Here is a 15,608-nt window from a genome sequence, read left to right as displayed (position 1 = left end):
TGAAAAAGAAAATGAATATTTCAAGAAACCCAATGTTACGGATCAAGCCAAGTGAGACTTATCTGCCAGCTCGCTAGTAATCCAGTTAACCCTTGCATCTCTGGCTAGTTTAAAATTACAGAGAGCTGTTAATCATTGGGTGTCAGGGGAAAGGAGAGAGAGACAGAGAGAGAGAGACAGAGAAAATGCTAATCCTGGGGCCCTATCCTGCTCCCTCCCTCAGGAGGGTGCCCTGCACCATCAGCCCCAAAGCCTACCCTTCCAATCCTATCTAACTGAGCTGGGACAGAGAGTCTCAGTGGCCCTCAGTGACCCCCCCTGAAGTGACTTCAGTTGGGTCAGACAGTTCTGGACCATCATGGTATGGATGGCATGGAGTCTCAGTGGTTAGCATTGCTGCCTCACAGTGCCAGGGTCCAGGGTTCGATTCCAGCCTCTGTGTGGAGTTTGCACATTCTCCCCGTGTCTACGTGGGTTTCCTCTGGGTGCTCCGGTTTCCTCCCACAGTCCAAAGATGTGCAGGTCAGGTGAATTGGCCATGCTAAATTGCCTGTACTGTTAGGTACATTAGCCAGAGGGAAATGGGTACGGATGGGTTACTCTTCAGGAGGTCGGTGTAGACTTGTTGGGCTGAAGGGCCTGTTCCCACAATGTAGGGAATCTAATCATTGGCACTGCCCCGGTCTGTCTCTCAACTCTCCGGTCGCTTCTCATCGGTATGTGGAGATTGGTGGACGAGAAGATCATTTTCTTTGCCTCTTCCTTTTCCTGAGTCCATGATGGTTACAGTCTGTGACTCACTGCGACTGGCTGGGGTTGATTCTCCACACTCTGGCCGAACCTCTTGCTGAATCCGACCCCCAATGCGAGATTGTGGGTTCCCCAGTTATACCACCTGCCGGTTCCCCATATCTCCTGCCAAATCTGGATTTGATGACTGAGCTCCTCATCTCTGGGGTGAACAAGGCACCTGAATACTGGTTGAGGTGGAAATGATTCTCCGATCAAAGTGAATGGGTTTGCGATAGTTTTAAATTTTTTTAATTTCAAAAATATACTTTATTCATAAAATACTTTGATGATCTGTACAGTTGGACATGTCATACATCTGTAAACATTCCATTTGTTTGCATACCGAAACAGAGTAATCATTCCTATTTATAGGTCGATACGATTACATTTTTAGCTGAGGCGTCAGCAGAGCCCAAATGACTGCACAGGCCCCCTGTTCTTCTTTAGGCAGGCCGATCTTACACGGTGGTCTTTCCCCACCGCGCCTTGGCGGCAGCTGCCCCAAGCTTCAGCGCGTCCCTCAACACGTAGTCTTGGACCTTGGAATGTGCCAGTCTGCAACACTCGGTCGGGGTCAACTCCTTCAGCTGGAAGATCAACAGGTTTCGGACCGCCCAGAGAGCGTCCTTCACCGAGTTGATGATCCTCCAGGCGCAGTTAATGTTCGTCTCGGTGTGAGTCCCGGGGAACAGGCCGTAGAGCACGGAGTCCCGCGTCACGGCGCTGCTCGGGACGAACCTCGACAAGCACCACTGCATTCCTCTCCAGACTTCCTCTGCATAGGCACATTCCAGAAGGAGGTGTGTGACAGTCTCGTCCCCCCCGCAGCCACTTCGAGGGCAGCGTGCAGTGCGGCAGAGAGTCCGGGCGTGCATAAAGGATCTCACAGGCAGAGCCCTTCTCACCACCAGCCAAGCCACGTCTTGGTGCTTGTTGGAAAGTTCTAGCGATGAGGCGTTCTGCCAAATGACTTTGACAGTCTGCTCAGGGAACCGCTCGACAGGATCCGCCCTCTCCTTTTCCCGAAGGGTCTCAAGGACGCTACGTGCTGACCACTTCCTGATGGACTTGTGGTCTAAGGTGTTTTTCCTCATAAATTTCTCCACGAAGGACAGGTGATACGGAACGGTCCAACTACTCGGAGCGTTCCGCGGCAGCGAGGCCAGGCCCATCCTTCGCAACACCGGGGACAGGTAGAACCTCAGTACGTAGTGACACTTGGTGTTTGCGTACTGGGGATCCACGCACAGCTTGATGCAGCCACACACAAAGGTGGCCATCAGGGTGAGGGTGGCATTGGGCGTGTTTTTTCCCCCATTGCACCGGTCTTTGTACATAGAGTCTCTTCGGACCCGGTCCATCTTTGATCTCCAAATGAATTGGAAGATGGCCCGGGTGACTGCGGCAGCACAGGTCCTGGGGATAGGCCAGACCTGTGCCACATATAGCAATACTGAGAGTACCTCACACCTGATGACCAGGTTTTTTCCCGCGATGGAGAGCGACCGTTGCCCCCATCTGCCTAGTTTCTGTCTCATCTTCCTGATCCGCTCCTCCCAGGTCTTGGCGCACGCCCCAGCCCCCCCGAACCAAATACCCAGCACCTTCAGGTGGTCAGTCCTGACGGTGAAGGGGATAGAGGATTGGTCGGCCCAGTTCCCGAAGAGCATGGCCTCGCTCTTGCCTCGGTTTACCTTGGCCCCCGAGGCCCGTTCGAACTGGTCGCAGATGCACACGAGTCTGTGCACGGACAGCGGATCCGAGCAGAAAACAGCGACGTCATCCATGTACAGGGAGGCCTTAACCTGTAGGCCCCCGCTGCCAGGAATAGTCACCCCTCTCAGGCTCGCATCCTTCCTGATGGATTCGGCAAATGGCTCTATGCAACACACAAACAAGGCGGGTGAGAGGGGGCATCCCTGCCTGACTCCAGATCTTACAGGGAAGCTATCTGATTCCCACCCATTGATTGAGACTGCACTGACAATGTTGGTGTAGAGCAGTCTGATCCAATTTCCGATTCCCTCCCCAAAGCCCATTTTGGAGAGGACATCCCTCATATATGTATGCGATATCCTGTCAAAGGCTTTCTCCTGGTCCAGGCTCATGAGGCAGGTGTCCACCCCCCTGTCCTGCACGTAGGCGATCGTATCCCTGAGGAGTGCGAGACTCTCAGAGATCTTCCTGCCCGGTACAGCACAGGTTTGGTCCGGGTGGATCACCGATCCCAGAGCAGACCTGACCCGGTTGGCGATGACCTTTGACAAGATTTTGTAGTCTGCATTTAACAGTGAGATCGGTCTCCAATTTCTAATTTCCTCCCTCTCCCCCTTCCGCTTGTAGACGAGGGTGATGATGCCTTTCCTCATGGATTCACTCATGGTACCTGCCCGAAGCATACTGACATACACCTCCAGCAGGTCCTGGCCGATCAAGTCCCAAAGAGCGGAATAAACCTCGACCGGTAAGCCGTCGCTTCCGGGAGTTTTATTCTTTTCGAAGGACTCGAGGGCCTTAGTCAGCAATAATTTTTAATATCCAGTGTTTCTCTTGGATGGATGGATGTTAAAGTTTTACTGATAACTGTAAAGCCTTCACATTCAGAGGCAAGCACGTTTAGCTTGTGGGAACAATGGTGTGGAATGTTCTGTTTCTCTGTGTCCCAGCAAAGCGATTAAACGTTGAATGGTTTTGTATTTTGTCAGCTCTCAGTTGCTTGCTCTGCAGGCTGGTGTTCAGTGTGTTTCGCTGAGGTGCGTGTGGTGTATTTACAAGATAAACCCTCGGTCCAGACAGCTGCCCCTAGCCTTGCATATCGTCTAGTCTGTGTCAGCCAGACAGCTCAGTGAATCTTCGTTCAGCTGTGAATTTCACAAACTCATGTTCCCAAATTTAAAGGGTTTAGAGCATCCTATCTCTTGTACAGGCATAAGGAAGATAATACAATGAAAGGCATGTAGGTTAGTCTGATCATGGAGTAGGATAAAGGGCCAGCACAACGTCGAGGGCTGAAGGGCCTGTACTGTGCTGGACTGTTCTATGTTTTAGTCCAGGGTATCTGATGCGGATGTTTGTCCCACCTTGGATAAGGGCCCACATCAAAGGATATTGTCGAGAATAAAAGCTCATCATATAAGGGATTACCTAACAGGAAACAGAGAGTAGCTACAAAAGGGTGTCTTTCAGGCCAATCAGACACAATAATTGGTGTGCCACAAGCATCATTGTTGAGACCTCAATGGTTTATAACTGGATGGCTCAGTGGTTAGCACTGCTGCCTCACAGCAACAAGGCCCTGGGTTCGATTCCAGCCTCGGGAGATTGTCTGTGTGGAGTTGGCACATTCTCCCCGTGTCAGCGTGGGTTTCCTCCCACAGTCCAAAGGTGTGCAGGTCAGGTGGATTGGCCGTTGAGAAATGCAGGATGATAGGGTGGGGTCATGGGATTGGGTGGGATGCTCTTTGGAGGGCCGGTGCAAACCCGATGGGTCGAATGGCCTCTCTCTGCACTGTATGATTCTAATTTCTGTAAACAAGTTAGATGAGGGAACGGAAGGTATAGCTACCACACTTGCAGACAATATAAATTAAGGTCAGGAAATAAGGTTTAGACACAAGGAACATTTTTCCAAGCAACAATTAGAAACCTACCCAATTCAAGCTCAAACATTTGGGACAAAATGTACCAGATGTGAATCAGAAAGCTTCTTGTAGCCTGGCTGAACCATGGAGAAAGCACACTATATTGCAGCATTAATGTGATATCTTCTCTAGAACTGAAGAAGGGTTACACCAGAAACATCGACTTCTCCACCTCCTGATGCTGCCTGCCTTGCTGTGTTCTTCCAGCCTCCTGCCTGTCCCTCCTGATGCTGCCTGCCTTGCTGTGTTCTCCCAGCCTCCTGCCTGTCCCTCCTGATGCTGCCTGCCTTGCTGTGTTCTTCCAGCCTCCTGCCTGTCCCTCCTGATGCTGCCTGCCTTGCTGTGTTCTCCCAGCCTCCTGCCTGTCCCTCCTGATGCTACCTGCCTTGCTGTGTTCCTCCAGCCTCCTGCCTGTCCCTCCTGATGCTGCCTGCCTTGCTGTGTTCTCCCAGCCTCCTGCCTGTCCCTTCTGATGCTACCTGCCTTGCTGTGTTCTTCCAGCCTCCTGCCTGTCCCTCCTGATGCTGCCTGCCTTGCTGTGTTCTCCCAGCCTCCTGCCTGTCTACCTCAGATTCCAGCATCTGCAGTTTTTTTTTGTCTGTTTAGAAATGTAAGAGGCAGCATTCATTGAAACATAAAATCCTAAAGTCTCTTGACAGGATGAATGTGGAGAGACTGTCCCCTCTTGGAGGAGAATCTAGATCTAGGGGCCAATGTTTAAAACCCAGGGGTCACCCGGTTAAAACAGAGAGTCGATGAAAATAGTTCACTGCGAGAACTCTGCCTGAAAGGTGTTGCAAGCAGAGTCCGGAATACCCATAAGGTGCACGTAGATAGATTCTTGTTCAACGTGGGGGTGCAGGAGTGTGGATTTGAGGTCGCAATCAGGTCAGCCATGATTTTAATGTCAGAAGTCATAAGACACCAGGTTACAGTCCCAACGCTGCTTGTTCTGAAAGCTTGTGATTGCAAATAAACCTGTTGGGACTATAACCTGGTATCGTGTGACTTCTGACCTTGTCCAGCCCAGTCCAACACCGGTGCCTCCCCATTGTGGAGCAGCCAGGAGGAGCTGAATGGCTTCCTCCTGATAGATATTGAATTGAAGGAGTTTGATCGGGCAGGCCGCACACAGAATACACTCTTCCTTTGTTTTGGGGGGTGATGGGAACTTCATGCTGGAGCCCGTGTCTCCCAGAAAATATTCCGCTGAAGTGGGAGGTGAGAATTAGGGACATGCGAAAAAAAGGGAATTACAATGCCAGGGTTGGAGGGTTTGAGCTATAGGGAGAGGCTGAACAGGCTGGGGCTGTTTTCCCTGGAGTGTCGGAGGCTGAGGGGTGACCTTATAGAGGGTTACAAAATCATGAGGGGCATGGATAGGATAAATAGACAAGGTCTTTTCCCTGGGGTCGGGGAGTCCAGAACTAGAGAGCATAGGTTTTGGGTGAGAGGGGAAAGATATAAAAGGGACCTAAGGGGCAACGTTTTCACACAGAGGGTGGTACGTGTATGGAATGAGCTGCCAGAGGATGTGGTGGAGGCTGGTACAATTACAACATTTGAAAGGCAATTGGATGGGTATATGAATAGGAAGGGTTTGGAGGGATATGGGCCGGGTGCTGGCAGGTGGGACTAGATTGGGTTGGGATATCTGGTCGGCATGGACAGGTTGGACCGAAGGGCCTGTTTCCATGCTGTACATCTCTATGACTCTATGACTCTTCAGACAGGCCGGTTCCTGAGGACTGTGGATATACAACGACAGGAGGGCGTAGGAATGGCTGTGTAGTGTCTTCACACAGTTTAGAGATGTAAATAACTGTCAGCGTAGGCTGACCAGAGCTTAGGTATGCAGAGGAGACTCCTAACAGACTGTGCAGTTCATGGGGAACTTAATTGACCAGCATTTTGGGGGTTAGAATCCCAACTGATTGGAGGTTCTGGGGCAGGGGGGTGAGTGTGGTAATATTGAGGTATTGCCACTGCACGAGTCATTGAGGAATCTCAGCTAATACTCCAGAGGTTTGGTGGGGGGTGGGGGGGGTGGGAGTGGGAACGGTGTAGGGACAATTCCCACTGACTGCCTAGTGACCCTTGGTGGGATGTTTGCCTGAGCGACTGCTCATTGCAGTCAGAATCGGACTGGGCATGGTCCTGTAGTTCAGTGGCGGTGTCCTTACCTCTGGGCCGGGAGCTCCAGGTCCTGGTTTGTTTCCATGCTGTATACCTCTCTGACTCTAGCTCCTGCCTAATATTCCCAGTTTGGGATTGAGCGCATCTCCCTGTCGGCTGAATAAAAATGCATGTTTCCTCTGATCGATGAGTTTGATGTTGCAGGTTATCAATGCCGCTGTGTCACATGTCAAACATGTAGCTGATGGCAAGATAAGCGAGGAAGACATCGAGAGAGGAAAGTAAGTACAGGGCCTGCTTATATCCAGTATCTGATTCCGATGTGAAGAGAGGATGTTGTGTTTGGCGTGCCTAAATTAGCATGCTTTGTAGTAAAGACTGGAAAGTGACTTTGCTCTGGAATTTAGTAGCAGGATTAGGCTATTCAACCCCTTGAACACTCCTCTCCATTCAATGAGACTATGGCTGACATAACTGTCGCCTTAACTCCACCTTCCCGCCTGCAGTTCCCCTGACAACATGACCCACAACCCCCCTCACAGAAAGCTGAGTGGGTGTGGTGTAATCTCTCTGTGGATTGGTAAATCCTTATAGAGTCCTAGAGATGTACAGCGTAGAAATAGACCCCTCGGTCCAACCCATTCACGTCGACCAGATATCCCAACCCGATCTAGTCCCATTTGCCAGCTGTTGCCCTATATCCTTCCAAACCCTTCCTATTCATATACCCATCAAGATGCCTTTTAAATGCTGTAATTGTACCAGCCTCCACCACATCCTCTGGCAGCTCATTCCATACACGTCCCACCCTCTGTGTGAAAAGGTTGCCCCTTAGGTCCCTTTTATATCTTTCCCCTCTCACCCTAAACCTATGCCCTCTAGTTCTGGACTCCCTGACTCCATGGAAAAGACTTTGTCTATTTACCCTATCCATGCCCCTCATAATTTTATAAACCTCTATAAGGTCACCCCTCAGCCTCCGACGCCGCAGGGAAAACAGCCCCAGCCTGTTCAGCCTCTCCCTGTAGCTCAGATCCTCCAACCCTGGCAACATCCTTGTAAATCTTTTCTGAACCCTTTCAGGTTTCACAACATCTTTCCGATAGGAAGGAGACCAGAATTGCATGCAATATTCCAACAGTGGCCTAACCAATGTCCTGTACAGCCGCAACATGACCTCCCAACTCCTGTACTCAATACTCTGACCAATAAAGGAAAGCATACCAAACGCCGCCTTCACTATCCTATCTACCTGCGACTCCACTTTCAAGGAGCTATGAACCTGCACTCCAAGGTCTCAGCAACACTCTCTAGGACCTTACCATTAAGTGTATAAGTCCTGCTAAGATTTGCTTTCCCAAAATGCAGCACCTCGCATTTATCTGAATTAAACTCCATCTGCCACTTCTCAGCCCTTTGACCCATCTGATCAAGATCCTGTTGTCCACTGCACCTCCAATTTTGGTGTCAACTGCAAATTTACTAACTGTACCTCTTATGCTCGCATCCAAATCATTTATGTAAATGACAAAAAGTAGAGGGCCCAGCACCGATCCTTGTGGCACTCCACTGGTCACAGGCCTCCAGTCTGACAATCAACCCTCCACCACCCTCTGTCTTCTACCTTTGAGCCAGTTCTGTATCCAAATGGCTAGATCTCCCTGTATTCCATGAGATCTAACCTCGCTAATCAGTCTCCCATGGGGAACCTTGTCGAACACCTTACTGAAATCCAAATAGATCACATCTACTGCTCTGCCCTCATCAATCCTCTTTGTTACTTCAAAAAACTGCATCAAGTTTGTGAGACATGACTTCCCATGCACAAAGCCATGTTGACTATCCCGAATCAGTCCTTGCCTTTCCACATATATGTACATCCTGTCCCTCAGGATTCCCTCCAACAACTTGCCCACCACCAAGGTCAAGACCTGTGTTCTGAAACCATAAAGAACAAGTCGAGGAAATGTTCAAAATCAACGAGAGTCTGGGGAAATGGGGGATCGGGTTGTAGGATGAACAATCATTCCCAGTCTCCATGGCAACGCCTTGCCTAGAGTCAGCTCACAAACCAATCAGTGACCCCTTCACCTCACGCAGCATAATCTACCGCTCCCCCGACTCTCTCGTTTCGGTCCCGAAGAGACACAAGGAGAAAAACCCCCTAAAAAAGCGTTTGCATTTGTCTTTTGCAGCAAAACTCAAAATGTGCTGCATCAAATATCCCTTTGTCTGTTAATGTGGAGTCTTTTCACCGCCCTGCCCCCACTCTACCTCTTTCTGACATAACTTAATGAGGTTATTACTTTGGTATCTCAATGACCTTGGAGCGCTGAAGACATATCACTGGTGGGACCTCCACCATTGCAGTGAGAGGACAGGTGGTTCTGGAACAGCGTCCTCTCTAATCCTGCTTGCTCACGCCCTAGCCTCTCTCACACTAAGCTCCTCATCACGGGAAACCATCTCCACGGGGTAGGGTACATGTTGATCATCTGCCTGACATCAGATTTCCCAAAGCAATGTCACGACTATGACCTCAGTCACAGCAGGAGATTCCCAGGCAGATAATGGTCATACAGTTGTGTTACCATCACTGAATCCTCCAATATCAACATCCTGTGGGTTACCATTGACCAGAAACTCAACTGTCGAGAGTGTGGTGCTGGGAAAGCACAGCAGGTCAGGCAGCATCCGAGGAGCAGGAGAATCGACGTTTCGGGCATAAGCCCTTTCTCAGGAAGCCCTTCACCACCTTCCTGATGAAGGGTTTATGCCCGGAACATCGACTCTCCTGCTCCTCAGATGCTGCCTGACCTGCTGTGCTTTCCCAGCACCACACCCTCGACCCTGATCTCCAGCATCTGCAATCCTCACTTTGTCCCAGAAACTCAACTGGACTGGCGTCACATAAACACGGTGGCCGCAAGTTCAGATCGGAGGCCGGTGAGTAACTCACCTCCTGACTCCCCAAATCCCGCCCACCATCCACAAGGCACGGGTCAGGAGTGTGACTGAACACTCTTCCCACTGGCCTGGATGGGGGCAGCCCCAACAACACTCAAGGAGCTCGACACCATCCAGGACAAAGCAGCCCCCTACCCGATTGGCAGTGCACCCACAAGCGTCTAATCCCAGCTCAGTCGCAGCCGTGGGTATCTCTCTACAAGATGCGCTGCAGAAATTCACAGAAGGTCCTTCGACAGCACCTTCCAAAACCCATGACCACTTCCATCGAGAACGACGAGGGCAAGCAGGTACATGGGAACACCACCCCCCTGCAAGTTCCCCTCCCCACCATCCTGACCAGGAAATACTTCACCGCTCCTTCAGTGCCACTGGGTCAGAATCCTGGAATTCCCAAGATTAGCAACAGTTCAGGAAGGCAGCTCACCACCACTTTCTTCAGAGGGAACTAGCGAGCTATAAATGCTGGCCCAGCGGGTGATACCCACCGCTAATAAATGAATAAAAAAGAAACTCAGTGATTTCCGCCCAGCTTCCCTGAAGAGATCATCGACTGACAGGAGGCCCTGGCTCATGACTGAACGAGATGGAGAAAGCTCTTTCCGGAAGGCATCAACCCCATTGAGAGGCTTCACCGTGCAGAGAGAGGTCATTGGAGGGATCCTACAATCCTCCAAACCCGCCAGCTACCCCTCTCCTGCAATACCACCTTGCCTGACAGGGGGCAGAGTTTGTTACCATCTCAGAGCCCACTGCTTTGGAGTGGAAGCAAGCCATCCTCAATCCTTGGGGGGTCCACCCTGATACCCAGTCTAAATCGCCACACCCGATCTCTGGTTTGATGCCACAGTTTGCAGCACCCTTTCGAAACTCAAGGGAATGTTTACATGGAGACTAAGAGCAGGCATAGACCATTCAGCCCTTGGAACGTGTTCCTCTCGTTTAATAGGAACATGGCTGATCCTCTACCTCAATATTCCTACTTGCCACCCTTACCTCTTGAAGCCTTTAATATCCAGAAAATGTTTAATCTTTTTTGAGTCATACAGCACAGAAACAGACTCTTTGGTCCACCTTGTCCCAGCTAAGCAGATTCCCAATCTGGCCTAGTCCCATTTGCTAGCATATTCCTTCCTATTCAAGTTCCCATCCAGATGATTTTAAATGTCATAATTGTACCCGACCCCACCACCTCCTCTGGCAGCTTGATCAGATTAGATTCCCTACAGTGTGGAAACAGGCCCTTTGGCCCAACAAGTCCACACCAACCCTCTGAAGAGTAACCCGTTCAGACCCATTTCCCCCTGACTAATGCACCTAACACTACGGGCAATTTAGCCTGGCCAATTCACCTGACCTGCACATCTTTAGACTGTGGGAGGAAACCGGAGCACCCGGAGGAAACCCACGCAGACATGGGGAGAATGTGCAAACTCCACACAGACAGTTGCCTGAGGCTGGAATCGAACCGGGCCCCTGATGCTGTGAGGCAGCAGTGCTAACCACCGAGCCACCGTGCTGCCCGGTTCCATACACACCACTTTCTTGAATATGTTCAGTGACCTGGCCTCCTGTGAGAGGCTGACCACCTTCAGAATGAAGAAATGTTCCCTGATCTCAGTCCTCAATGGCCAACCCCACATCCTGAGATGGGGTCCCCTGGTTCTAGACTCCCCTCAACTCGGGGACACCTCTTCCCTGCATCAAGTCTGCCCGGCCCTCTTAGGAATTTGTACGTTTCAATCAGAGACCCTCTCATCCTTCAAAGCTCTAGTAAATACAGGCCCAGTCGAACCAATCTCTCCTCATGGGGCATCCCCAGTATCAGCCGAGTGACCCTCCACTGCACTCCCTCTGTGGTAACTGTATTCTGTCTGAGGGAGAGAGCCAAAACTAGACCCAATAGCATTTCACCAAAGCCCTGAATAACTGCAGCAAGACATACCTCCCTCTTAACTCAACCTCTACTGTAATGGAGGTGAATAAACCAATTGCCTTCCTCATTGCTTGCTGCACCTTCCTGTCTACTGTCATTGATTGGTGTACAAGGACACGACACCTTCTTTGTACATCGACCCTTCCCAATAGATCGGCAATTAATGAAGATGCTGCTCGTTCGATCTTCACATTTAGCCATGCTGTCCTGCAAGTGTTTGCTCATTTTGACCAGATCTCCCTGAAGTCGAAACAAAAATAAAAACCGAAGAACGGTGGGTGCTGGAAATCAGAAACAGACTGGTTCCGCTTTCACCCCAGAGTCTCCTTGCTTCCTTCTCATAACCCACCTAGCTTTGAGTCATGAGCAGCCTTGGGAATATTGCTTCTGATCCCCTCATCCAAGTCATTGATGGTTATATTGTGAATAGTTCTGCTTCTGGGAATGACATTTCCCATCTGTTGTTTTTCCTTCTCCCTCATTGCACAGGAATCAGTTGATTGCTCACAATCTGATGGCAATGGAAACACTTGACGCCTTACTGGAGGAGATGGGGTTACAGATTCTCACAACTGGGACTTATATCTCACCTATATCTGCTGTCAACCAGATCAAAGAGATTAGTAAAAAGGATGTGGTAAAGGTGAGTGCAGACTGTGACAGGAACGTTAATGTAGGCCTTTTGAGTGTTTCTCAGGGACCATGAGGCAAATCTGGGGTGGCATGGTGGCTCAGTGGTTAGCACGACAGCCTCACAGCACCAGGCACCCGGGTTCGATTGCAGCCTCGGGCGACTGTCTGTGTGGAGTTTGCACATCCTCCCCGTGTCTGCGTGGGTTTCTTCTGGGTGCTCCAGTTTCCTCCCACAGTCCAAAGATGTGCAGGTCAGGTGAATTGGCCATGCTAAATTGCCCGTAGTGTTAGGTGCATTAGTCAAAGGGAAATGGGTCTGGGTGGGTTACTCTTCAGAGGGTCGGTGTGGACAGGTTGGGCCAAAGGGCCTGTTTCCACACTGTAGGGAATCTAATCTAAAAAACAAGATGCCAGTTGTTGTCATCATCATGTGAACTAATTTGGGGAGAAGCCATGAGGATCTTTCACAGCATTAGTTTCCAGACTGAGTTTGCGTCATTGACCAGAGACTCACAAGGTTTGTTTTGGCTGCCGTGTTTGACCCTTGACCCAGAAGCTTATGAGTCAAAAGTGTGGTGCTGGAAAAGCACAGTAAGTCAGTCAGCATCCGAGGAGCAGGAGAGTCGACATTTTGAGCACAAACCCTTCATCGAGGGGCTCCTGCCCAAAACATCGATTCTCCTGCTCCTCAGATGCTGTCTGACCTGCTGTGCTTTTCCAGCGCCACACTGATCTCGACTGATCTCCAGCATCTGCAGTCCTCACTCCCTCCCAGAGCTTGTGAGTTCAAGTTACTCCCCAGGGATCTGTGTACAAAATGTCAATGATGCAGATATTAATGCGGAATGAGTGGCACAGTGGCTCAGTGGTTAGCACTGCTGCCTCACAGTGCCAGGGAGCCGGGTTCAATTCCAGCCTCAGCTGACATCTGTGGGAAGTTTGCATGTCCTCACTGTGTCTGTGTGGGTTTCCTCCAGGTGCTCCAGTTTCTTCTCACAGCCGAAAGATGTACAGGTCAGGTGGATTGACCGTGGGAAATTGCCCCAGAGATGTGCAGGTGTGGTGGTTTAGCCATAGGAAATCTGGGGCTATGGAGATAGGGTTGAGGGCTTGGACTGAGTGGGATGCTCTGGGGTGGGTCAGTGCAGACTCAATGGGCAGAACGGCCTCTTTCTGTATTTAGGCATTCTATTCCATGCTCCAGTGAGTAGATGTCATGCTGGATGTAGGTTTGCTCGCTGAGCTGGAAGGTTTGATTTCAGACATTTCATCACCATACTAGGGAACATCATCAGTGAGCCTCCGGATGAAGCACAGGTGGTGTAGCCCAGTTTTTATTTATGTGTTTCGGATTCCTTGGGTTGGTGACATCATTTCTTGTGCTGGTGTCATTTCCTGTGGTGATGTAATTTCCTGTTCTTTTTCTCAGGGGGTGGAAAGTGGGATCCAAGTCAATGTGTTTGTTGATAGAAGCGTGGCATTCCTATGGGAAGTCAAACAACAAACACATAGAGTTGAATCCCATTTACCACCCCGAGATAAAAAGGAAATGACATCACCACAGGAAATGATGTCACCAACCTAAGGAAACCTAAACACTTAAATAAAACGTGGGTCATACCACCAGTGTTTCCTTGGGAGGCTCACTGAAGATGCTACCAAGTACGGTGACGAAACGTTCTGGAAATGAACCTTCCAACTCAGTGGGCAAACCTACATCCAGAACCTGAGCTACTAATCTTCTCAAAACTCGATAAGATGTCATCCTTTTAATGGAACATTAAACTGAAGCCTCATCTGACTGTAGAGCAGGTTTAAAACGATCCCCTGGCGCTATTTGTAAGAAATAAAAAGCAACAATCACTGTTGTCCTGGGCAACATTTCTCTCCCTCAGTCTACCAACAAACTGATGGTTCATTTGGTTGATATCAGAGTGCCGTTTGTGGCAGCTTCCTGTGAAAAACTTGTTAAGTTCAGCAAAAAACAGCGTTGGCCGTGCTTCAGGAGAAGAGGCTGTCAGCTGCAGAGATAATCGAGGTGACCTGAGACCCTGAGGGAGTGTCTGGGTTTCTCCTTGATCTGGAGCTGTCCGACCTGGGGAATCTCTGGTGTCGGGTTTTGTCAATCCAGGCCCTACCTTTTCTTGTTCTGTGTTTACAGGCGGCCGAGAAGTTTGCTTCAGGAACCAAATCGATGGCCGTCTGTGGCAGACTCACCAGCACACCTTTCCTGGATGAACTTTAATCAGGATATCACCTTTCGCAATCACTCATTGTTTGAAAGTTAATCTTTCAAAGGTTTTGAATGGGAGGATATATGACCCTTTGTTGAGTTTGGACTTTGTTTGGTGTTGAGTGTTACGTGTTCATTGCATCACTTTTCGTTCTGAAGGAACCTCTAGTTTTTCCTTCCTTGCAAATTAAATGATTGAAAAGAGCAATGATTCTATTGGATTTTTTTTTTCAGAGAGACCTACCGTCACCCTCACCGTCACCAAGATGCAGGGCGGGTGAAGAAGGCATTTGGCAGGATGTAGCAACCCATGGTCAGCCATGACCGAAAGGGACTTCACTCACACCCACCCTCATTGGTCAGAGCGTTGAGTAACAGGAGTGGGGACATCATGTATGGCTATATAAGACAGTGATAGGCCACTTGGGGAGTACTCTGTGTGAATCTGGTTGCCCAGCCAGAAGACAGATGTCATTAAACTGGAGAGGGTTCAAAAACAGGTTTACAAGGATGTTACGGAGACTGGAGCGTTTGGGTTACAGAGATAGGCAGGGATTCTTCACTGGAGTGTGGGAGGTTATCGATTAGATTAGATTACCTTACAGTGTGGAAACAGGCCCTTCAGCCCAACAAGTCCACACCGACCCGCCAAAGCGCAACCCACCCATACATTTACCCCTTTACCCCTTTACCTAACACTACAGGCAATTTCCCATGGTCAATCCACCCTGACCTGCACATCTTTGGACTGTGGGAGGAAACCGGAGCATCCGGAGGAAACCCACGCAGACACGGGGAGAACGTGCAAACTCCACACAGTCAGTCGCCTGAGGCGGGAATTGAACCCGGGTCTCTGACGCTGTGAGGCAGCAGTGCTAACCACTGTGCCACCGTGCCACCCACCTCCTGACAGAGGTTCATATAATCAGGAGGAGCAGAGACTGGGTGAATAATCAACATCTTTTCCCCAAGATAGGGGAGTTCAAAACTATAGGACGTAGTTTTTAAGGTGAGAGGGGAAAGATTTAGAGGGATCTGAGAGGGTAACCTTTTCACACAGAGGGTGGTGCGTATGTGGAATGAGCTGCCAAAGGAAGTGGTGGAGGCTCATACAGCTAAAGACATTTGGACAGGTACATGGTTAGGTAAGGATTAGTCAGATATGAGCTAAACACAGACAAATCGGTCAAGTGTCGTCTAGAAAGCCTGGTCAGCATGGAGGAGTTGGGCCGAAGGGCCTGCTTCTTTGTTGTATTGACTGTATGATTCT

The 15,608-nt window shown here is 49.9% G+C and overlaps 1 protein-coding gene across 3 annotated transcripts in view; it reads left to right on the top strand.

Moving 5' to 3' along the window:
* The window catches only part of LOC140489241 (cytochrome b-c1 complex subunit 2, mitochondrial-like), a 48,954-nt gene extending 34,412 nt beyond the window's left edge, over positions 1 to 14,542 (top strand). For all 3 annotated transcript variants that reach the window (XM_072588567.1, XM_072588568.1, XM_072588569.1), the window contains 3 exons: positions 6,774 to 6,850; positions 11,962 to 12,115; positions 14,267 to 14,542. In XM_072588567.1, coding sequence (XP_072444668.1) covers positions 6,774 to 6,850; positions 11,962 to 12,115; positions 14,267 to 14,350 — 315 coding nt within the window. In that variant the 3' untranslated portion in view covers positions 14,351 to 14,542. The remainder of the gene's footprint in view (positions 1 to 6,773; positions 6,851 to 11,961; positions 12,116 to 14,266) is intronic.
* Positions 14,543 to 15,608: the final 1,066 nt, after the last annotated feature.

Source organism: Chiloscyllium punctatum, chromosome 18 (genome assembly GCF_047496795.1).
Source record: "Chiloscyllium punctatum isolate Juve2018m chromosome 18, sChiPun1.3, whole genome shotgun sequence".
In the NCBI taxonomy this organism is placed as follows: domain Eukaryota; kingdom Metazoa; phylum Chordata; class Chondrichthyes; order Orectolobiformes; family Hemiscylliidae; genus Chiloscyllium; species Chiloscyllium punctatum.
Note: the sequence above shows the minus strand (reverse complement) of the source record. Positions and strands in the feature narration are given on the sequence as shown.